This window comes from Somniosus microcephalus, chromosome 30 (genome assembly GCF_052327205.1).
Source record: "Somniosus microcephalus isolate GS21.2 chromosome 30, FLI_Smic_1.0, whole genome shotgun sequence".
Classification (NCBI taxonomy): domain Eukaryota; kingdom Metazoa; phylum Chordata; class Chondrichthyes; order Squaliformes; family Somniosidae; genus Somniosus; species Somniosus microcephalus.
The window spans coordinates 25,123,634-25,148,133 of NC_141016.1; the positions used below are offsets into that span (position 1 = coordinate 25,123,634).

Genomic DNA, 24,500 nt, shown 5'->3' on the forward strand with positions numbered 1-24,500 from the left:
AGTTGTAACAGGACTTCCCTACTTTTATGCTCCATCCCCCTTGCAATAAAGGCCAACATTCCATTTGCCTTCCTAATTACTTGCTGTACCTGCATGCTAATTTTTTGTGTTTCATGTACAAGGACACCCAGATCCCTCTGTACCGCAGCATTTTGTAGTCTCTCTCCATTTAAATAATAATTTGCTTGTTTATTTTTCCTACCAACGTGGATAACCTCGCTTCTTCCCACATTGTACTCCATCTGCCAAAATTGTGCCCACTCACTTAGCCTGTCTATACCCCTTTGCAGACTCTGTGTGTTAAACCACTGACAAGTGGCATTAGTGTCCCACACATTATAGAACCCAGGGGCCCGCACACACACCAAGCTCTGCACGACGACATTTTCAGGCCATGTCAACGGGTCTTGAGTTTCAAGGACTGCTGAGGGTGAGATTAACCTGGGGATCTTGGGTGGTTCAGGAGGGCCTCTTGCTGCTATTCTTTCGCCAACGTCACTTTAAAATGTAGGCACAATAGAAACTCCGTGTCACTGCTAATCCCGGTGTCATTGGCAGCTAGTGACTAATCCAAGGGTTACTCGAAGCAGATTTCTAAGAGGAAGATCGTGGTGTTGATCCAAGTTTCCACAGTACAAACAGGTGTGAGAGCAGCACCTAGCAGTGCCTGGGGGGGGGGGGAAGAGGCGGCACCACTTCACTGACGTAACTTGTGGTACAGGTTTTGCATTCAGCATTATATGCAGAACCCATAGGAATTACTTGAACCAGTACAAGACCGCAAGTTACGTGGCCGACTCGACTGCCCATCGCCACCTAGGCAAATGATGAGAATTACGGACTGGTGCTCAAGTGGAGGTGCCGGCCGGAACATCAGCTGCCCCTGCTGGTTTATAACCAAGTGGAGGTGACTTGCATTGTACAACACTGGGCCTGGCACGTGCAGGCAGTCCTGTTGATGTACATATCTGCGTATGTATATCAGTGCGTGCTGCAGTGACATGTATTCTGTTGGCCTTTACCGATCAGTGAGACAGATCCTTGTGCACCTCCCCGTAGAATGATTATGTTTATACTGATTAGGCACTCAATTCTGAACAGAAGGAAGGACGAGGAGCTCCTCTAACGCCCTGTCTCAATCAGAGTCAATTTTCGGGAGGCGAACTTGTCACAATTAAAGCAGTGCTTTTTGAGCGGGCTTTCCTGCAGCAAGGATTCACTCGCGAAATCCCAGTGTAAAAGTCATTCACTGTTGCTGCTCATCAGTTTGTTCATTCCTCGTGTTTGCCTCGGACTGTGTTGTAAAATGAAGCCTGACAAATTGCTGTGGCTCATCTCCGCCCAGCCAAGTGACGTGGAGACGTGTTGTTACTGATCTAGTATTTCCTGTTTGAAGTCACGATATGGCAATCTTACAGCACCGCCCTAGTAATGGCCGGGGTGAGAGGAGCGGCACCGAGCTTGCTACCTTTTAGCAAGCCCAACACTGGATAAATGGAGTTGTGTTACAGATCAGCCATGATCTGATTGAATGGCGGAGCAGGCTCGAGGGGCTGAATGGCCTCCTCCTGCTCCTGTGTAAGCGCAGCATTTGCTGCATCTTGTCTATTGTGATTTGCGATGTATTCCGGAGTATCGTGTTGGCACTGGGTGGTCAACTGGAGCTAATGCTGCACAAGGTCAGCGCCTCGGGTTCATTTTGCCTCTGCCAGCACAGTTCGAGGGTTTTGGAAGAGCGATGCGAAACCCATCTCTCTGTTATTCCTCCACATTTAGATGCTGTCTGACATGAATCTTGTCATTCATGTGGAAATGACTTATGTAATAATACTGGGTGGCCTGCTGGTGGCACTGTCCAGGGAGAGTATAAATACTCGGGCATGGGCCCAGCTTGCTCAGGACATTCTTTAACAGGAACTAGTGAAGGACACAACTAGATCTCCATGTTGAAAAACAGTTGATTAAAGCCTTGTTTAATACTCAGACCAAGTGCCTAGTAATTTTCTTAGGTCACTGTCCAATGCCTCTGCTCCTCTGTACGGTTAATGATTGCAGCATAAGCTCACACGACACTTAAAACAAATAGAGCAGGCTTCCCAGTTCAGTGGGAGGAGACTTTCAGAAAGGCTTACAGCCTTTATTCTCCCTGCTCGCCTCTTTAGCCCCTGTCCTTGATTGGCTCTGCTCCCTATTGGCCATCATTCCTCACCCCTCCTCCCCCAAAAAATGACCACGTCCCAGCCTCACTTCCCCCCCCCCCCCAAACACTACAACATACCAGCCCCTCTCCCCCCCAAACACTAGAACATCCCAGTTCCAGATCCCTGTCCACCTTATGCCTCCAATACCCGTCTTCCAAATCATTTGAAAGCCTTGCAGCCCCATTACTTCCACACTGCGCAATCGTGCCCCCAATCTGGCAATGTCCTTAGATACCCAAGCCCCTTTGACACCATTCCACCCTTGTCCCAGCACCTGCGACCTTCGACTAAACCCCACTTCTCCCAAGAATCCCCTCTCCAAAAAATTCATGCCTCCGACATCAGTCCACTTGTCCCACTCCCCCTCCCACTGCTCACAGTCCCCTGGACCATCATCCCAACAACTACATGACCTCTCCCCACCCCCCCTCCCCCCTCCTCCCCCCTCCCCCCTTCTCCCCTCCTCCCCTCTTTCCCCTTCTCCCCTCTCTCCCTCCCCTCCTCCCCTCTCCCCCCCCCCTCACTCCCCCTCCCCCCACCGCCCCAGGACTGCTACGTGCCTCTTACCTACAAACTAGAACAGCGTCCTCTGTAACCCCTACTTTAAAAATGGCGAGAGATAAAATTCAGCAGAAAGTGAAACCAGCATAAGAGAGCTGGTTTGCAATTTCCACAAAAGTATGAAGATAATCACTTGGTTTGACCTCAAAAGTACTGCCAACGTTCTCCTAATATCTATTCACGTCAGTGGACCTGCTAATATGTGATACATCACATAGTATCAAACAGCATCTCCAACAACAGGCTCGCCATCAGCACTGTCTTGGGACATCTGCTAGTCTGTATAGAAAAGTTGGAGGTAAGTCACTCAACACTTCAGTTGTCACATTTGCTCACACGTGCAATTGGGACACTTCGGACAAGAAATTCGCCTCGGGCGGTGAAGCAAAACAGGGCCGTATCGGATCGGCCGCCCATTATGCACAACGCCTGATGTTCAGTTCCAATATATAACGATTAAAAAAAAACAGTCAGTTTAGAGAAAACTCCCATGGAATTTAATCTAACTGACCTCAGGATGTGCCTCAGAGCCATTCGCCGCTGATTGATCTCAGGATGTGTTTATACCTTGTGGCCTTAAAGCAGAGGTGTCCAGATGGTGGCCCATGGCTAACAGACGGCCTCTGAGCACTGGCGATTCAGCCAATTTACTGTTTTTGTTTACAGTGCTCATTCGTTCGTTGTCCTGATTGGAGCATTGTTTACACTGGTGAATACTAGATCCTAGATCAGAACGCCAAGATCTGGTGTTATAAGTAAGTTGAGGTGGATGCAAATTCATGAGACGATGAATGAAAACTCCATGATGCACTCCGGTGTGACCCAAGAATCCACTGGCTTGGACATCCCGGTGTTTACACCAGTTAAATGTAGCAGCAGAATAATACAATTTTTTTTAAACATTCATTCACGGGATGTGGGCGTCGCTGGCAGGGCCGGCATTTATTGCCCATCCTTAATTGCCCTCGAGAAGGTGGTGGTGAGCCACCTCCTTGATAACTGAGGGCCATTTTAAGAGTCAACCACATTGTTGTGGGTCTGGAGTCACATATAGGCCAGACCGGGTAAGGACGGCAGATTCCCTTCCGTAAAGGACATTGGTGAACCAGATGGGTTTTTATGATAATCCAATAGTTTCGTGGTCACCATTACTGATGCTAGCATTTTTTAAATTCCAGATTTATTTAATTTGCCGTGATGGGATTTGAACTCATAGTCTCCAGACCATTAGTCCAGGCCTCTGGATTATCAGTCCAGTAATATAACCATTATGCTACTATTCCTGAACTTTGGGTCTTGTGGTTTCTGAACTGGGGAATGTTGGTTGATGAGTGCGTCTCCAAATTAGGTCATATGGTTGGAACCCAAGTGGTTTATTGTTACTCTTGGTAGATCTTTATCGCACAGAAGCAGCTACAAAATTTAAGTCGTTGACCTTTTAAGTATTGGAGAAAATGCAAACCATCCCTATCTGGATCTGCAGTTTCCATCAGTTTCCTGGGTCCTTCTGTTCGCGAGCTGTTTTAAGACAGAAATTCCCTGAGTCCCTTCAAAAAAATACTGCTCCCTACACGAGCGCCAGTGGCTTCATGTGAAATGCTAGATTGGGAAACTACTTAGTACTCTGTGTTTGTAGTCAATGGTTCTATTGCACCAGTCCAAAGTATCAGTAAACGGAAGAGATAATTCAAATGTGCACTCAAACACAATGAAGCCTTACACCAAAGAACACTGACAATTTCTCTTTATGGAGCCATTCAATATTTCATTAAATTGTGCCATAGCTTTTCTTCTTTTAATTCACGTTCTTTTCTCCCCTCTGCCCTTCGTTCTTGTAATAGCGCCACCTGGTGGACTATTGATGTATACAATAAAGCCATGTGCAGTACAGTTCTTACCGGAAGCCATGTTGTGCAGTTGTGTATATATATGCTGTGTCCCAAGATATCACAGAACTGGCGACGAGGGAGGATGGGATTGCGGATTCCCCAGCTGAAATTTTTGTTGGAGGATAATCCTGCCAACCAACGGAGGGACTGTTCGATGTTCTTCGTTTTGCAGGATCCGAGGTAACTTCAAGCACACGTGGTTGAACTGTCGGCATTGCCAGAGTCCAGTTGGCCGAGCCGAGGGGAATAATAGGGTGCTTGGGTGAGTTTGATCGCGACCGAGAGACTTTCGGAGCATATGTGGAGTGGCTAGGAATGTTTTTCACCGCGAATAGTATCATCGAAGTCCTCGATGATGTAAACCGTAACCGGGCGGTTTTAGAAAGGAAAAGGGCTATTTTGTTGATTGAAGTGAGGTGTAGGAAACCCTGAAAAATGTGCTTGTTCCTACCAAGCCGAAGGACACGCCACTGAAGGAGATTGCACTGCAGTCCTGAGCCCCTGGAAGTTGCTGAAAGTTATCGTTTTGGAACACGCAATCAATTAAACGATGAGGGTATCAGTGAGTACATTGTAGCATTAAATAAGCTATCCATTCGCTGTCATTTCAGAAACTTTCAGGACCAAGCTTTGCATGACCGCTTTGCTTGTGGGTTGAAAAATGAACATATCAGAAGTAAATTGTTGACAACCCCTAACTTGACTTTTGACTTAGCTTGTCAGGCAGCTATGTCGATGGATATGGCCGACCGATACTCTCGAGAGTTCTGCGCCATTTCCAGTCGTCAGACAACCGAGGTGAATCGGCTGCAGGCTAAAAGTAAAAGGCAGTTGGGCCCCAAGGTCTCAGCAACTGGCCAAGGTAACAGTGCATTGAAGTCGTGCTATTGGTGCCTGGGACAACACATCGCTCCAAGCTGTCCATATGTGAAGGCAGAGTGTTTCTACTGCAAGAAAACTGGGCATCTTGCGAAGGCGTGCCGACAGAAGAGTAAACTGACTGGCAATGCTTGAAGTAGAAATCGGCAGACACTACATACCGTTGCATAGCAGAAACAGGATGAGGAGTTCCTGGAGATTCACATCATCAGGAGTACGAAGGTATCTAACAGCGATTCGCGAGGTATCGTTATCCAAGTAGATGTCGCAGGAACCAGGATACCCATGGAAATCGACACTGGTGCATCCGTGAGCGTAGTACCGGAATCACTATATCGCGACAAGTTCTGTGATTATCAACTAGAGAAATCGAAGGTAGAGCTGCGAGGCTAGTCAGGGGAGCAAATCCCTGTGGTAGGAAGTGTCAGCATACCAGGGAAATACAAGAATCAGTGTCAGAGCTTGCCTCTCATAGTAGTGGCAGGAGACAAGCCTGTCTTGATCGGTAGAAATTGGTTGGGATCACTGAAGCTGGATTGGAGTGAGATTTTTCGTGTGGAAGCGAAATATGCATCGAAAGATGATGTCATCAAGCAGTATCCGAAGGTGTTCAGCAAAACAGACAGTCCGATCCAAGACTTCAAGGCAAGTGTCAGAGTGCAGAAGGACGCAAGACCAGTTTACTGCAAGCCACGTCCCGTACCATACGCACTCAAGGAGAACGTTGAGCAAGAACTCAAAAGACTAGAAACTGAGAACATTATCTCTCAGGTAGATCTGAGTAATTGGGCTACACCCATTGTTGTTGTACCTAAGTCAGATGGTAAGGTTGTGTGGTGATTATAAGGTAACCGTAAACCAGGTTCTAGAATGTAATCTACCCAATACATTGCCAAATGTGGAAGATTTGTTCACAACACTGGCAGGTGGCCAGATCTTTTTGAAGTTAGATCTAACAAACGCCTACCTACAACTTGAGTTAGATGAAGAGTCCAAGTCATGCTTGACTATAAATATTCACCGAGGCCTATATCAATTCAATAGGCTACCATTTGGAGTGTCTTCTGCCCCCGACATATTCCAGGGGGTGATGAACCAAATTTTGCAAGGCATTGAAGGGGTAGTGTGTTATTTGGGTGACATACTCATTTCAGCACCAAACAAGCAAATCCATGATGAGGTGTTGAATGAAATGCTCAAACGGCTAGAGAAGCACGGAGTACGAGTGACAGCTCACAAGTGCGAGATGTTTCAAAACTCAGTGGAGTACTTCGGGCACAGAGTAGACAAAGATGGTTTACAATGGAAAGCTGGATGCAATCAGAAATGCACCTGCATCCAAGAATGTCTCTGAACTCCGATCATTTTTGGGTCTTTTGAATTATTACGGAAAGTTCCTCCCAAACTTGGCTACATTGTTACATCCACTGAATGAGCTGTTGAGAAAACAGGTCCCTTGGAAGTGGTCAAAAGAATGCGACACAGCGACAAAGAGTGTAAAAGCCAGTTAGTAGAGAGCATCATGTTAGCTCACTATGATGTATCTAAGGAGATCAAGCTAGCATGTCCAGGTTGCCATCTCCATCACAAGTTACACCCAATAGGGAAGAAGTGTTCTATTTCTCATACATTGATGAGCTGCCAGTCACAGCTGAAGAGATTGGTAGGGCAACCAAACATGACCCAATTATGTCAAAGGGGTATGATTACATAGCAAATGGATGGCCAAACCAGGTATCAGAGGAAGATACCCATCCATACTTCATTCGTAGGAATGAATTGTTGGTAGATAAAGATTGTATCATGTGGAGAGCAAGAGTGGTTATCCCAAATAGGTTCAGGTCTAAGTTGTTCGGAGATCTTCATAACCAGCACCTGGGAATGTGCTTGACCAAGAGCTTTGCACGCAGTTACTTATGGTGGCCAGGTTTAGCTAAAGAGAGAGCGTACATAATCAGTCAGTGTACAACATGTCAATCGGTGAGTAAGAAACCACCATCAGTACCATTACAGCCATGGAAATGGCCTCCCAGAGTGTGGCAAAGGTTACATGTAGATTTTGCTGAGCTAGAAGGACAGCAATTGTTCATAGTGTTAGATAGTGACTCTAAGTGGGTAGAGGTGTTTTCGATGTGGATAATAACAACAAACAAAACACTAGACAATTTGCAAGGATTGTTTTCTTCATACGGCCTCCCAGAAGAAATTGTGTCTGATAATGGACCGCAATTTTGTTCAAAAGAGCTCACACAGTTCATGAGCAGAAATGGTGTGAAACATACCAAAGTTCCACCGTATCACCCTGCTTCAAATGGTGCAGCAGAGTGCACAGTACAAATTGTCAAACGTGCCCTCGTCAAGCAAATGTTGGATCCAAATCCAAAGAAACGTCAGTTGTCGTTGGACCACAAACTGGCAAATTTTCTGATTACCTATCGGAATACTCCTCATACCAGCAGAGTTGTTTCTCAAATGACAGCCACGAACCAGGTTCTCGTTGTTAAAGCCAAACTTGGCACAGTCTGTAGAAGAGAAACAATCAAGGCAGAGAGTCATGATAAAGGTAGAGTTACAGAAGTGTGAAGTTGAACCAGAATGTTAGAGTGAAGAACCATCACCATAAATGGTTAAAGTGGTTACCAGGAAGAGTAATGAAGATATGTGGGCCTCGCACATATTTGGTCAGGATGTTTGATCATGGAAAGGTTAGGTTTGTTCACATTGATCATATCTTACCTACAGATGTGGAAGGAGTTGAAAGTTGGGTTGATTCCATTTATTTTGATGAATCAGGTAGTCTTGTTACAAGTAGAGCACCAGTAGCAAATCCTACATCAGACGTACCAGAAACAAGTCCAAGAAAAAGTCAGAATTTAAGTCTGAGCCCGAGTCAAGCAGACAAACAGTCTGAAAGTGTAGAGTCCAAATGTAGATCAAGGTCAGCCCTTGGAGAAACATTCTACGCAGACTCAGCCTAGAATGAGTCAAAGTCCTACAACAAGATCTGAAAGTTCTGTTCAAGAAAGAAGGTATCCTCTTCGAAACAGAAAACCAGTGGTTAAGTTTAATCGATAAATATGGAAAATAAGTTCATATCTTTTTGTTTGTGTTACAGAATTCTATAGTAGAATTTGGAAACATAAAATGGGTTCCATTTGAGAAATGTGTACCAAGAGTTGTGTATACCATGCAAGTCATGTACAATGATTATTTGCTATAATTAACTTCAATAAGGAGGGAGAAGTGTAATAGCACCACCTTGTGACGACTGATGTATATAATAATAAAGCCATATGCAGTACAATTCTTACCGGAAGCCATGTTGTGCAGTTGTATATATATATGCTGCGTCCCAAGATATCACAGTTCTTTTCAATGATCTTTGACCCCCTTATGGCCTGAGCAGCGGGGACAGTTGGAGCCGTTGACTTTACCAGCGTTGTAGGGTCATTAGTCGCTGGGGCATTGTGGATAATGTGAGACCTGAATAAACTCCAGGTGCAACTGTTAAACGATGGCTTGTGCTTGTCCTTCTCCAGGTAGACTACGAGGTGACGCCTGACGAGAAAAGGAAGGAGAAAGCTGAAGAGGTCATTCGGAGGTTTCTCACAGTGGAGGTATGAAATATATTTTCTCCAAAACTTGATTGATTCACAAGCATGCCACAGAGAAATCACAGCAAAGTTATTGAGTTTTCCGATATTATCCCTCCATTTCTCCCCTCCCCACCAATTCTCCTTCCATCTGGACCTGGTAGAAGTTGATAAAAGAACAAAATAGCCCAGATGAGAACATCAGTGAAGTTGGATCTTGATTTTGGAATGGATTCAGTGGAAATGCCCCTCCCTCACCCACACATGCCCTACTATCTATGTTATATCTACTTAGAGGCAGAAGAGCAGCCAGTCTCTGATCGCCTGGCGTATAATGGGACATTTGAAGGTTGGGATGTCTTTATTATGCTGTCAAAAATTACCAAAGCCCCTTTGCCAAAGGTTGCTGCTGGTGCCGTGAGAAATGCTGGCCAAACGTTTTGCTGCGTTTAAGGTGGAGCTGTGTTTGGGGTGCTGAGCGGTGAGTAGTTGGAACATTTGTCCTTCTTTTCTCAGCTCTGCATGGGCCCCATTTCCAGCAGGTCCCAAAGACGAGTAACCACCCACCCCCCCTCCCCCAGATGAGCAGCCAGTCAATCAAGTCGGTGTATGGCAAACACTAAAAAAAGGTCCGGCTATTAAATCCATTCTAAACTCTTTCTCTTTTGAATGTTGCGATTGGAGCAGTCAGTCTCCCACCTTGACTAACTACAAAGATGTGGAGCACTGATGGTTTTGGATTTTAATGCCATTGATTTTCTGTTATTTTTAAGGACAGAACTTGATCAAGTTCTTTGATGAAGTAACGGAGAGGATTGATGAGGGCAGTGCGGTTGATGTTGTGTATATGGACTTTCAAAAGGCGTTTGACAAAGTACCACATAATAGACTTTTAGCAAAATTAAAGCCCATGGGATTAAAGGGACAGTGCCAGCGTGGATATGAAATTGGCTAAGGGACAGAAAGCAGAGAGTAGCAGTGAATGGTTGTTTTTCAGACTGGAGGGAAGCATAGACTGGTGTTACCCAGGGGTCGGTATTGGAACCACTGCTCTTTTTGATATATATTAATGACCTGGACTTGGGTATACAGGGCATCATTTCAAAGTTTGCAGATGACACAAAACTCAATAATCAGGAGGATAGTAACAGGCTTCAGCAGGACACAGACAGACTGGTGAAATGGGCAGACACATGGCAGATGGAATTTAACGCAGAGAAGTGTGAAGTGATACATTTTTGTAGGGAGAAGGAGAGGCAATATAAACTAAATGATACAATTTTAAAGGGGGTGCAGGAACAGAGAGACCTGGGGGTGAGTGTACACAAATCTTTGAAGGTGGCAGGACAAGTTGAGAAGGCCGTTAAAAAGCAAATGGGACCCTTGGCTTTATTAATAGAGGAATAGAGTACAAAAGCAAGGAAGTTAATGCTAAACCTTTATAAAACACTGGTTAGGCCCCAGCTGGAGTATTGTGTCCAATTCTGGGCACCACACTTTAGGAAGGATGTCAAGGCTTTGGAGAGGGTGCAGAGGAGATTTACTAGAATGGTACCAGGGATGAGGGATTTCAGTGATGTGGCGAGACTGGAGAAGCTGGGGTTGTTCTCCTTAGAGCAGAGAAAGTTAAGCGGAGATTTGATAGAGGTGTTCAAAATCATGACTGGTTTTGATAGAGTAAATGAGGAGAAACTGTTTCCAGTGGCTAAAGGGTCAGTAACCAGAGGGCACAGATTTAAGATGATTGGCAAAAGAACCAGAGGCGACATGAGGAAACTTTTTTTTACACGGCGAGTTGTTGTGATCTGGAATGCGCTGCCTGAAAGGATGGAGGAAGTAGATTCAATAGTAACATTTAAAAGAAAATTGGATAAATACTTGAGGGCAAAAAAATTATAGGACTATGGGGAAAAGAGCAGGGGAGTGGGACTAATTGGATAGCTCTACCAAAGAGCCGATGGGCCGAATGGCCTCTTTCTGCGCTGTATCATTCTGATTCTAAGAATGAAAAAAGCAGCTGGAGGCTCACTTTGCCTCTCCTCCTGCTCCTCCACCAAGTGCCAGACTCATTTAAATTGAATTTGCAACATCATTACATTAGAAAGCCAAGCTGGGTGGTGGGGAAATGTCGGCTGCCCCAGCTCGGAGTCCTCTGACTGCGGCTTTCCAGGTTTCAGTCCTGCCAGGGCATTGAAGGGAACAGCCCCTGTCGGAAGAAGCACTTTCAAAGCAGAAGACTTTTCCTTTATCCTTGAAGTTTCGTTTCCTGGCCGCAAAGCATCCAGGATTTCCCCACCTGTCAAACGTAACGTGACGTGACCCTGAAGTTTCAGCTTGAGCGGAGGTCCCGATTTCCGCTCGGGCTTAATCAGCAGGCAACTGCGCTGAAGGAAATGGGGATTGACGAGCTTTTCCTTCCTGAATTCCCTGTGCTGAGAGAGTTTCTACTATTGGCAAGCACTAACCAGAGTTGAGAGTCATAGAGTTATACAGCACAGAAAGAGGCCCTTCGGCCCATCATGTCCAAGCCAGCCACCAAGCCCTGTCTATTCTAATCCCATTTTCCAGCACTTGGTCCGTAGCCTTGTATGCTATGGCGTTTCAAGTGCTCATCTAAATGCTTCTTGAATGTTGTGAGGGTTCCTGCCTCTACCACCCTTTCAGGCAGTGAGTTCCAGATTCCAACCACCCTCTGGGTGAAAAAGTTTTTCCTCAAATCCCCTCTAAACCTCCTGCCCCTTACCTTGAAACTATGCCCCCTGGTTATTGACCCCTCTACTAAGGGGAAAAGTTCCTTTCTATCTACCCTATCTATGCCCCTCATAATTTTGTACACCTCAATCAGGTCCCCCCTCAGCCTTCTCTGCTCTAAGGAAAACAACCCCAGCCTGTCCAGTCTCTCTTCATAGCTGAAACGCTCCAGCCCAGGTAACATCCTGGTGAATCTCCTCTGCACCCTCTCCAATGCAATCACATCCTTCCTATAGTGTGGTGACCAGAACTGCGCACAGTACTCCAGCTGTTTCTACTGTTGGCATGTACTAACCGATGGGCAGAACTGATTTCCTGGCAATCGTTATAGTGACGTAATTTTTAAAGAAGCACAGCGCCCAGTTGGATTCGAACCCATCCCAGCTGGGGTAATGGGTGCTTTTCCACGGCGTTTTCTGAACTTGCGCAATGAACAGTGCACTATAGCTCCAAATATGGGTTCATTCCTACCATGGGCGGCACGGTGGCATAGTGGTTAGCACTGTTGCCTCACAGCGCCAGGGACCCGGGTTCAAATCCGGCCTCTGGTGACTGCGTGGAGTTTGCACATTCTCCCCGTGTTTGCGTGGGTTTCCTCCGGGTGCTCCGGTTTCCTCCCACAGTCCAAAGATGTGCGGGTTAGGATGATTGGCTATGATAAAAATTGACCCTTAGTGTTAGGGGGGATTAAATACGTGGGGTTACGGGGATAGGGTGGGATATGTGTTGGTGTAGGGGTTACGGGGATCGGGTGGGATATGTGTCGGTGCAGGCTCGATGGGCCGAAATGGCCTCTATCTGCACTGTGGGGTTTCTGTGATTCTGTGACCTGTGGGTTGTGGCCAATGTTCCCTGTAAGCTGCCCTTTGTTCTGCGCGGCCTGTGTCTTTTAGCGTGCGGCCCCTTTAAATTTCAGCGCATGCGCGGTACACTTGCACCCATTACACGCAGCTTAGAGGGAACATTGCTTGTGGCTATATATTTTTGACCCAAAATTTGCGATCAGAGGCTTCCCGCAGGCAGATGCCTCCAACCTGTTAAAAAATCTACGAATGTACCTGGTGGCCCGGGAGATACGGAGACTCGTGATCCTGGGCATCTCCGGGTCCGCGTGCGGACAGAGACTCACGTATCCCAGGGGCGCAGGCGGTTCGCTAGCGTCCCTGGGATCACGTGGGCCGGTCCAACCAATAAAAGAAGGGAATTTCCATTCATACCTCTGGGAGTTGCGTGCGTACGGAATCCCCATAAGTATGAATGGGGATCACTTCAAAAATACACCAACGCATGAAATAAAGAAATAAAAAAATTACATATTTAAAATTAATTTAATCTTTTGAGGAAAAAATAGTATATGTTTTAATGGGGCTAAAAATAAACGTACCTTATTGGACAGGGTTTCTAATGTATAAATGAATGATAACATTTTATTTTTCTATTTTTTTATGCTGGTAAATACCAGGCGTAAGAATTTTGCGGGCGGAAGTTGGGCAAATAGCGCAAATCTTCGCCCGCGGATGCCCATCTTGACAGATCGCAAGTTCCGGGTTTCTGCGCATGCGCTTCGCACGCCTAAACCCAGAACTCGCGCGGCCCCTACTGGTGCGTATGCACCTGTGGGGGTCGCAAAATACGGCCCATTTAAATGAATACAAAAGCAAAATACTGCGGATGCTGGAAACACTCAGCAGGTCAGGCAGCATCTATGGAACGAAAAGCCGAGTTAACGTTTCAGGTCGATGACCTTTCATCAGAACATGAAAGGGGCACTTCTGATGAAAGGTCATTGACCTGAAGTGTTAACTTTATTGCTTTCTCCGCAGACGCTGCCTGACCTCCTTGAGTGTTTCCATATTTTCAGCACTTAATTTAACTTGGGGAGGGGCAGTTTATTTGTCCCCTTGTCGCTTTACAATTCGAGGTCCCCTGGCCCTCGTCTCCAATCACAGGCAGGTCACTATGGATGTCTCCGTGGCAACTGTCGGGGCCCTATGTGTCACCAGTGGTGCATGGGACAGGCATCCAAGCGTTATCTGCCTTGGCGCCCCTGCTTTTCTCAGTTTGCTCGTCTCCGCCTTGCTCTGTGCCTCGCCGACAACCCAGCGAAGGTTAAAGGTTTATGCGGAGGAGAATCCTGAGTGTGTGAACTATGACCCCAGCACATGCCGCAGATCATTGGCACGATAGGCCACCTTAACGATAAGCGTTAACTCTAGGCCCTGCCTGCCCCCTCAGGTAGATGTAGAAGATCCCATGGAACTATTCGAAGAAGAGCAGGGGCATTCTCCCTGGTGTCCTGGCCAATATTTATCCCTCAATCAACATCACTAAAGACAGATTATCTGGCCATTTATCACATTGCTGTTTGTGGGACCTTGCTGTGCGTAAATTGGTCTCCGCGATTCCCTATAGTGACTATACTTCAAAAATACTTAATTGGCTGTGAAGTACTTTGAGACTGAGGTCGTGAACGGTGCTACATAAACATTGGCCCATATTTTCCGATGCCTACGGGTGTGTACGAGCTGTGTACACACCCGTAGGGACATCGTAAATGCCGGTTTCAGGCGTGCAAAGTACATGCACTGAAAACCGGCATTTCCGATCTGTCAGGAATCCTCTTAATCAGATCGGAGGCCTGCCCTGGAGAAGGGCCTCTACGGGGGGGAGAGTTCCGCTTTCTGTAGATCCTCCACCCGCTGAAAACCCTTAGAAATCTTACGCCTGGTAAAAGCATAAGGCCTGCTTTTGCATTTTTAAACATTTTTTTCACTCATTTATAATTTTAAAATACTTTTTAAAAAAGGTAAGTTTATTTTTAGCCCCGTAAAAACTTCAATTATTTTTTTCAAAAAATTAAATTTTTGTTTAATGTAATTTTAACTCATTTTAAAAATGTGATTTAAAAAAAAATGTATTTAATGTTTTAGTGTCTTTTTGGGGTGATCTCCATTCATATATTTGACAGGTCTATTTGTCAAAAGTACGAAGGGGGATTCCCTTCTTTCATTGGCTGGCCTGGCCCACGTGATCCCAGGGACGCTTGCGAACCGTCTGCGCCCCAGGACACGTGGGCCCTGCGCATTTCGACTGTGGAGAGGCCCAGGAGCGGAGGTGTCCAGACCTCGGGAGCCCTCCGGTAAGTTCGTAGATTTTTTTCCGATAGGAGGCCTCCGACAGGAATTCTCCGATCGGAAATTACGGGCCATTAACTAATATACCGGGGACAGGAAAAGTTAAACCAAATAATCGTTTAAAGAATCCTTCTCTTGTGTTTTTTGGCTGCTCACCTTAATCCGGACTGGGGCAGGTGGAGGATTCCCTCCTCACTTACAGCCCAGCATCGCCCCCTTCCGTAGCCAGTACGTGGTATGTTTACAACCGAACGAGAGTGGGGAATTTTACCAAGTCTGTTTTTCCTTTAGTGCAAGACATCTTGGCTTGTGGTTTAGTCAGCCGACTCTGCTCTTACACCACTTCTCTTTTCACTCCTCACAGTCTCCGGAATACATGCCAGAAATTAGCGAGTCCCACATCAAACAGTGCATCGAGAACCTCGAAAAGAGCCCTTGCAAAGAGATCTTTTGCGACTGCTTAAAGTGAGTACTTGCCGGAGTATATACTCTTATCAACAGTTTCACCGGAGCAGGCCTGACAGAAAGGCAGTGATTTACAGTCGAGTTCCTACATGTGACGACACGGCCCTGGTACTTTGCGTTCCGAATATTTATTCTTAGTTGGCTGATACCTGGGATGGCAGGAATGACGTATGAGGAGAGATTGTGTCGATTGGGCTTATACTCGCTGGAGGTTAGAAGAATGAGAGGGGATCTCATTGAAACTTATAAAATTCTGTCAGGCCTGGACAGACTAGATGCAGGAAGGATGTTCCCGATGGCCAGGGAGTCCAGAACCAGGGGTCACAGTCTAAGGATAAGGGGTAAGCCATTTAGGACTGAGATGAGGAGGAATTTCTTCACCCAGAGAGTGGTGAACCTGTGGAATTCTCTGCCACAGAGGGCGGTGGAGGCCAATTCATTAAATATATTCAAGAAGGAGTTGGATATATTTCTTAAGGCTAAAGGGATCAATGGGTATGGGGAGAAGGCAGGAACAGGGTACTGAATTTGGATGATCAGCCATGATCTCATTGAATGGCGGAGCAGGCTCGAGGGGCCGAATGGCCTACTCCTGCTCCTATCTTCTATGTTTCTATGTTTGGCATTTATTTACATTTTGCACAATTGCATTGCTTTTTCAAAGAAATGCTTTTATCTCGCAGTTATTAACTGTCACGGCACTAATGGGATTGGCTGCCTTGCTTGTCTGCAATGTCACAGTGGTGTGTTAGTTTGGGTTCAGGCACATTGTCGGGGCAGAGTTGGAAAGGTGTCAGCCTTGGCTCAGTGGGGTCAGAGCATCCTGGGTTCAAGGCCCACTCCAGGGACTTGAGCACATAATCCAGGCCGACACTCCCGGTGCAGTGCTGAGGGAGCGCTGCACTGTCGGAGGTGCCGTCTTTTGGATAAGGCGTTAAACCGAGGCCCCCGTCTGCGCTCTCAGGTGGGCGTAAAAGATCCCGTGGCACTATTTCGAAGAAGAGCTGGGGATTTCTTCATTCAATTCTTAAGGCACGTGCCAGGCCAACAATCCCTGTAGTGTTTGAATGAGACTGGCAATTTAGTGCCGATCTGCCCTATATTAAGGTCAGTTTGGGTTTGTGTCTGCAAGGAATTGGATTTTAGCAAACTCCGTACACTTGGAACTCTCCAGCTATTGGAGTAAAGAGACTTTCATCCTCTTAAGTTTGAGCTGGATTCCAAAGCCAGACCAGGGAGGTGAAAGGACAACAACAATTTATATTTCTATAGCGCCTTTCACGACCACCAAACGTCCCAAAGCGCTTTACAGTCAATGAAGTACTTTTTGATGTGTAGTCACTGTTGTAATGTAGGAAACGCGGCAGCCAATTTGCACACAGCAAGCTCCCACAAACAGTAATGTGATGATGACCAGACAATCTGTTTTTGTTATGTTGATTGAGGGATAAATATTGGCCCAGGACACCGGGGAGAACGTTCCTGCTCTTCTTCGAAATAGTGCCATGGGATCTTTTATGTCCACCTGAGAGAGCAGACGGGGACTCGGTTTAACGTCTCATCCAAAAGACGGCACCTCCGACAGTGCAGCGCTCCCTCAGCACTGTACTGGAGTGTCAGCCTAGATTTTTGTGCTCAAGTCTCTGGAGTGGGACTTAAGCCCACAACCTTCTGACTCAGAGGCGAGGGTGCTGCCCACTGAGACACTGGCTGACATATAAGGAGATGTTAGGGCAGATGAACAAAAGCTTGGTCGAAGAGTTGGTTTTAAGGAGCATCTTAAAGAAGGAAAGAGAAGTGGAGAGGCGGAGAGATTTAGGGAGGGCATTCCATAGCTTAGGACCTTGGCAGCTGACGGCACGACCATCAATGGTGGAGCATTTCAAATCGGGCATGTTCAAAAGGCCAGAATAGACGAAGCACTGAGGTCTAGGGGGATTCTAGCGATAAGGAGGGGCGAGGCCATAGAGTGATTTGAAAACAAGGATGAGAATTTTAAAATTGAGGTGTTGCTTGCTAGACCGGGAGCCAATGTGGGTGAGCGAGCACAGGGGTGATGGGTGAACGGGACTCGGTGCGAGTTAGGACATGGGGCAGCAGAGTATTGGATGACCAAGTTTATGGAGGGTAGAACTAGGCATTAGGACACGTTCTAACGGGCACTGCGAGCCTGTTCCTGACTTTACATGGGAACAATGCACTGTTAACTGCCTCTTTTATCACTCGCAATCAAAATTTGCCTCACTGCTCTCGCCTTCAGTCCTTGTGAATTGCTCATCTGTCCCCACTGGTGAAAGAGCGCATTGTGCTGATCTCCTTTATTATCTCATTTCAGTCCAAGTAAAACATCCCGATTTAATATCAGCCTTTTTAAAGGACATTTCCTGGGAAGCACTTCATCTGATTAATTATTTCTGTCACCGAAATAGTGCTTGCAGTGTGTTAGTTGTCCCTCTATGAAGCTACGTCCATCACATCTATTAGGGACGGGCATAAATACCAACGTGCCTCACAGCCAGTGAGTTACTTTTGAAGTGGAGTCACTGCTGTTTAGCAAGTAAACACATTAACCAGTTTGTGCACAGCCGAACCCCACAAGATGAATGACCAGTGAGTGACGTAAGAAAATAACTAGGCACTTGGTCTAAGCGTTAAACAAAGCTTTAATCAACTGTTTTACAACATGGAGGTCTAGTTGTGTCCTTCACTAGTTCCTGTTAAAGAATGTTCCGAGCAAGCTGGGCCCGTGCCCGAGTATTTATACTCTCCCTGGACAGCGCCACCCGTAGGCCGCTCAGTATTATTTCATAAGTCTTTCTTTCATGAATGACTGATTCATGTCAGTGAGTTTGTTGTTGTCTGGTCGAGGGATGAGTTTTGACCAGGAGAACTCCCTCCTCTTTGGAAAAAGTTTATATTGGATCTGTTGCGTCCACCTGAGCAAATAGACGGGGGCCTCGGCTTAACATCTCATCCAAAAGACAGCGCTTGTGACAATTGATGTCTGCACTGATGTGACAGCCTAGATTGTGTGTTGAAGTCTTGCAGTGGGAACGAACCCATGACCTTCTGACTCGAGACAAGAGTGGCACCAACTGTGCCAAGCTGACACAAAGATTGAAGACATTACATATGAAAGATACAGACTAGCTCCAGAATTTTGAGCTTAGCTCAAAACACCAATTGTTGTGTGAAATTCAGGAACTATATTTGGTGAATTGCTTTGCTAATCGAGGCGTGGGATGATGGATCCAAGCATTTAGTTTTCCAGTCGCTGACATCATCACTTTCCAGATCAGAATACTCTAGTCTGCCTCAACACATTAGCAACTTCAAGATCTGTTGTAACACGAGAGGTGACTCTTTCTGCCCCTTCTCCCCCCCGACCGCACCTCGGATTATAGTACTGACCAGTAATGAGAAGTGGCCAAATTTTGGTCTAGTATTCATGCTGCACTAATGCCCTCGGCATTGAATTCAGGAATAGAATTTAATCTTTGTTTGGCTATGAGCTCTTCATTCTGCTTTCCAAGGAGCTATTAGTAGCTCTGCTTCTCACCTGCACCTGCTAACTTTCTCCAGCGAAGATAATTGGAACGCACTTAATAGGAGGTCCTACTGCCCCTTTTCTGAAAAAGCAGCGTTAGAATTGAATGAACTGTCTTCGGTTACTTTGTAGTCCATGTTCTCCAAGGGCTAAATGTTAACTTGTTTTCTTTGGAACAGGGCTCTTCATCAATACCTCAGTGGAGGGCCATTTACAGATTACCAAGAAAGTATGTATTTTGATCGTTTTCTGCAGTGGAAGTGGTTGGAAAGGTAAGCACAGTTTGCCCTGGATTACTACAGTGCGTCTCTCACCAACTGCTACAGAGCTTTCAGACCAAGGCTTTTTGTGTATTATACGCTGTGTGTTTGGACCCCCAAGAGGCAGTGGGAAATGGATTCGCGATCGCTGATCTTAGACACGTGCATTGGGGGCGTCGGTTGAGGTCGGGAAGTTTAAAGATGACACAAAACTTGGCAAAGTAGTAGATAGTGATGAAGATAGTTGTAGACTTCAGGGTGACATAGACAGGATGGTGAAATGGGCAGAAGCACGGCAGATGGAGATCGATGCGGAGAAGTGTGAAGTGATGCACTTTGGGAGGACTAATATGGAAAGACAGTTTACAATAAATGGCACATTTTGAAAAGTGTCGTTGAGCAGAGAGACCTTGGTGTCCATATACACAAATCCTTAAAGGTGGCAGGGCAAGTTGATGAGGTGATTAAAAAAGCATCTGGGTTACTTGGGTCTATAAAGAGAGGAATAGAATATAAAAGCAAAGAGATCAGGCTCGAACTTTATAAATCACAGTTAGGCCTCGGCTGGAGTATTGTGGGCAATTCTGGGCCCCACACTTCAGGAAAGATGTAAAGGCCTTAGAAAGGGGACAGAGGAGGTTTCCCAGGATGTTCCCAGGGATGAGGGACTTCAGTTATGAGGAGAGGTTGGAAAACTTCGGACTGTTCTCCTTGGAACAGAGAAGGTTAAGAGGTGACCGAATCGAGGTTTTCAAGATGATGAGAGGTTTTGATGGAGTAGATCGAGAAAAACTATTCCCTCTGGCGAGTGGGTCAATAACCAGAGGTCAGAGATTCAAAATCATTGGAGAAAGATCTCGAGGGGAGATGAGGAGAAATGTTTTCACTCGGAGAGTTGTGGGGATCGGGAACGCTCGACCTGAAAAGGTGGTGGAAGCTGATTCCATCAATAGTTTTAAAAGGGAGTTGGACGGGTTCTTGAGGACCGAGGCAACAGAAGGCACGGGCACCAATGGTTGAGCGATTATAATCAGGGATGCTCAAGAGGGCAGAATTAGAGGAGCGCAGATATCTCAGGCTGGGGGGCTGAAGGAGATTACAGAGATAGGGAGGGGCGAGGCCGTGGAGGGATTTGAAAACAAGGATAAGAATTTTGAAATCGAGGCGTTGCTTAACCGGGAGCCAATGTAGGTCAGCGAGCACAGGGGAGATGGGCGAACGGGACTTGGTGCGAGTTAGGACACAGGCAGACGAGTTTTGGATCACCTCAAGTTTACGTAGGGTAGAATGTGGGAGGACAGCCAGGAGTGCGTTGGACTAGTCAAGTCTAGAGGTAACAAAGGCATGGATGAGGGTATCAGCAGCGGATGAGCTGAGGCGGGGCGGAGACGGGCGATGTTAGAGGTGGAAATTGGCGGTCTTAGTAATGCCGTGGATATGTGGTCAGAAGCTCATTTCAGGGTCAAATATGACACCAAGGTTGGGAACAGCGTGGTTCAGCCTCAGACAGATGTTAGGGAGAGGGATGGAGTCAGTGGCTCGGGAACGCAGTTTGTGGCGGGACCGAAAACAATGGCTTCGGTCTTCCCAATATTTAATTGGAGAAAATTTCTGCTCATCCAGAACTGGATGTCGGACAAACATTCTGACAATTCAGAGACTACAAAGAAACGGATCTTAACAAATCTAGTGATTTGGAATGGATACAGTGCTTCAGAGTAAAATGAACTGAGTTCCAGTGTTGAATTCTATAAATATGCTCTTGCAGTAGTTGGATTTCACCCTTTCGAGCTGCTGTTGGGTTTTATTGCTGAACCTGACACGATTCCCATTCAAGCCGTGCCTTTGTGTGCCACAGAAACGGCCCGCATTCAGCCCACAAATTGAAGGGGAATGTAGCCCAGACCTCCCATGGACACAGTGTTGGACGTGGTTTTATTGGTGCTGTCACTCCTTGACCCTTTGCAAGCACTGCGAGTTCCGAGATCCACTGCTGATCATCACTCGGGTTATATTTGAAGAGGGGTGACGTAATAGAGGTCTATAAAATGATGAAAGGTTTTGATAGGGCGGATACAGAGAGAATGTTTCCACTTGTGGGGAAGAGCATAACTAGAGGCCATCAATATAAGATAGTCACCAAGAAATCCAATAGGGAATTCAGAAGAAACTTCTTTACCCAGAGAGTGGTGAGAATGTGGAACTCGCTACCACAGGGAGTGGTTGAAGCGAATAGTATCGATGCATTTAAGGGGAGGCTGGACAAGCATATGAGGGAGAAGGGAATAGAGGGTTACGCTGATAGAGTTAGATGAGGAAAGACGGGAGGAGGCTCGAGTGGAGCATAAACACCGGCACGGACTGGTTGGGCCGAATGGCCTGTTTCTGTGCCGTATATTCTATGTATGAAATTTAAAATTTCTGTAGAAGCTGCAAATTTGACAGATTCTTTTTCTTTTTTTTTTCCTGCAGGCAGGCCATTACCAAAGACACTTTCAGACAGTACAGGGTATTGGGAAAAGGCGGGTTTGGAGAGGTGAGTAGTGATGACAGTGCAGTAAGGCTGGACTCCAGCACACTGTGGATTTTCAATAATGTGGCTGTACGAAGAAAAATGACGGATGGCGATGGCGGATCGCAGCAACGCAATTCCAACGCCAACTCAGTGGGCTAGAGTTGGGACATAGGGGGAACGCACAGTGCCTTCCAAATCCATGCTGCTGCAGCTGAGGGAGGCACCAGGTGAGAAGTCAGTTGGGAAGTGACGATGAGAACGAGCAATTCCCTAGAGTGCGTCACTCCAGCACCAACCACGTGCAGCTCCTAGTGGTGTTGGTGGCAGTGTTTTGGGAGGGAGTTGCCTGTGAGCCCACCGAGCTGGGCAAAAGAACCTATCGAAAGCAAATTCGCCTTGCATCGGTCATTTCAATTCACTGTTCCATTCCCACTCAGACCTCACCGTCTGCGGCCTCTTGCATTGTTCCACGGAAGCTCACCGTAAACTCGAGGAACAGCACCGCATCTTCCGATTAGGCACTTTACAGCCTTCCGGACTCAATATCGAGTTCAACAACTTCAGATCATAACCTCGGCCCCTATTATATTTTTATATTTTTTATTCACACTTTAGGTTTGTGACTTTTCCCCTCTCCCACATGGCAGCTGTCTTTCACTCTGCCAGTGCATTTCACACTTTACCTGGAGCCATTGTCTGTTTCTTTACCTGTCCTGTTACCATCTCATCTCACCTTGAATATCTCTTAATGTCTCTTCTTTCATCCCCTCCCCCATTTCCCAGCCCCCAAACTGCCTTTTGTTTCATTTCCTGCCTTTTCTCTCAGTTCTGACGAAGGGTTTCGACCCGAAACGTTGACTCTATTTCTCTCTCCACGGATGTTGCCTGGCCTGCTGAGTTTTTCCAGCATTTTCTGTTGTTATTTCGTCTTGCATCCTATTGGGTCCAACAGGCCCCCCACCCCATTTTCATAGACCATCACCAACTTCTCTCCAATCACCACCTCCTGCTTCAGAGGCAATCCCTGATGCTTCATTCCGCAGCCCTAAGTGTGAGATGAGGCTACGGGACCCCCCTCCCCCCTCTCTCTCTTTTTAATCCTAACTCATTCATTTTTAGCTTGTGTCCCGCGCATTCGAACCCTCCGCCAGAGTCAACGAATGCCCGTTGTGTGTAACGGCGGACCCCTCGCTGCAGCTCCCGTGGCGTGCTCTGCACCACGTGGCGCGCTCTCCAAACCTCGCGCCAACGTGTTGGGGGAAAATTGCAGCTGAGGTTGTGCATAGAGTTAACATAGACATAGAAGATAGGAGCAGGAGTAGGCCATTCGGCCCCTCGAGCCTGCTCCGCCATTCAATGCGATCATTGCTGATCATCCAAATTCAGTACCCTGTCCCTGCTTTCTCCCCATATCCCTTGATCCCTTTAGCCTTAAGAAATATATCCAACTCCTTCTTGAATATATTTAATGAATTGGCCTCTACTGCCTTCTGTGGTAGAGAATTCCACAGGTTCACCACTCTCTGGGTGAAGAAATTCCTCCTCATCTCTGTCCTAAATGGCTTACCCCTTATCTTTAGACTGTGACCCCTGGTTCTGGACTCCCCCGCCATCGGGAACATCCTTCCTGCATCTAGTCTGTCCAGTCCTGTCAGAATTTTATAAGTTTCAATGAGATCCCCTCTCATTCTTCTAAACTCCAGCGAGTATAAGCCCAATCGACCCAATCTCTCCTCATACGTCATTCCTGCCATCCCAGGTATCAGTCTGGTGAATCTTCGCTGCACTCTATCCACGGCAAGAACATCCTTCCTCAGATAAGGCGACCAAAACTGCACACAATACTCAAGGTGTGGTCTCACCAAGGCCCTGTACAACTGCAGCAAGACATCCTTGCTCCTGTACTCGAACCCTCTCGCTACGAAGGCCAACATACCATTTGCCGCCTTAACCACCTGCTGCACCTGCATGCTTACCTTCAGCGACTGGTGCACAAGGGCACCCAGGTCTCGTTGCACTTCCCCTTCTCCCAATCTATTGCGTTTTGAAGCAAGAGCCATTCCTCTTGTGTCGATCTCAGCCGAAGAATTGAACTGAGCTTTTTCTCCAGCTGCCCTCCCGTGTGATGGTTTAAAATTGTGGTCTCTTTGTCGGTGTCTTGTTTTGGTACGTCTCCCTTTCGTTATGTGACCTGTTCAGATTTGGGCTTATTTCTTTCTTGATTCAGGTCTGTGCCTGTCAGGTCAGAGCAACTGGAAAGATGTACGCGTGTAAGAAACTAGAGAAGAAAAGAATCAAAAAACGGAAAGGAGAGACTATGGCATTAAATGAAAAACAAATTTTAGAAAAAGTAAATAGCAGATTTGTAGTAAGTATCTTCTGCTAATTTACCTACTATTTATCGATAAATAACATAATAAAAGCTCACAACATAACTAAGAGGAGTTTATATATGGGTACTGCACAGGTTGGAGTGCGTTAGTCACTGCACGGATTGGATTAAAAAAATTAATTCCCGGGATGTGGACGTTGCTGGCAAGGCCAGCATTTATTGCCCATCCCTAGTTGCCCTTGAGAAGGTGGTGGTGAGCCACCTTGAACCACTGCAGTCCGTGTGGTGAAGGTGCTCCCACAGTGCTGTTAGGGAGAGTTTTCCAGGATTTTGACCCAGCGACGATGAAGGAACGGCCGATGTATCTCCAAGT

General features: G+C 46.5%; 1 protein-coding gene across 1 annotated transcript in view; it reads left to right on the forward strand.

Annotated features, from left to right (window-relative positions):
• Positions 1-24,500, forward strand: part of grk5l (G protein-coupled receptor kinase 5 like) — a 241,521-nt gene that overhangs the window by 183,348 nt on the left and 33,673 nt on the right. Inside the window, exons 4-8 of the mRNA XM_085971231.1 lie at positions 9,070-9,147; positions 15,373-15,473; positions 19,200-19,292; positions 21,753-21,816; positions 24,023-24,163. Of these exons, the coding sequence (XP_085827357.1) occupies positions 9,070-9,147; positions 15,373-15,473; positions 19,200-19,292; positions 21,753-21,816; positions 24,023-24,163 (477 nt within the window). The remainder of the gene's footprint in view (positions 1-9,069; positions 9,148-15,372; positions 15,474-19,199; positions 19,293-21,752; positions 21,817-24,022; positions 24,164-24,500) is intronic.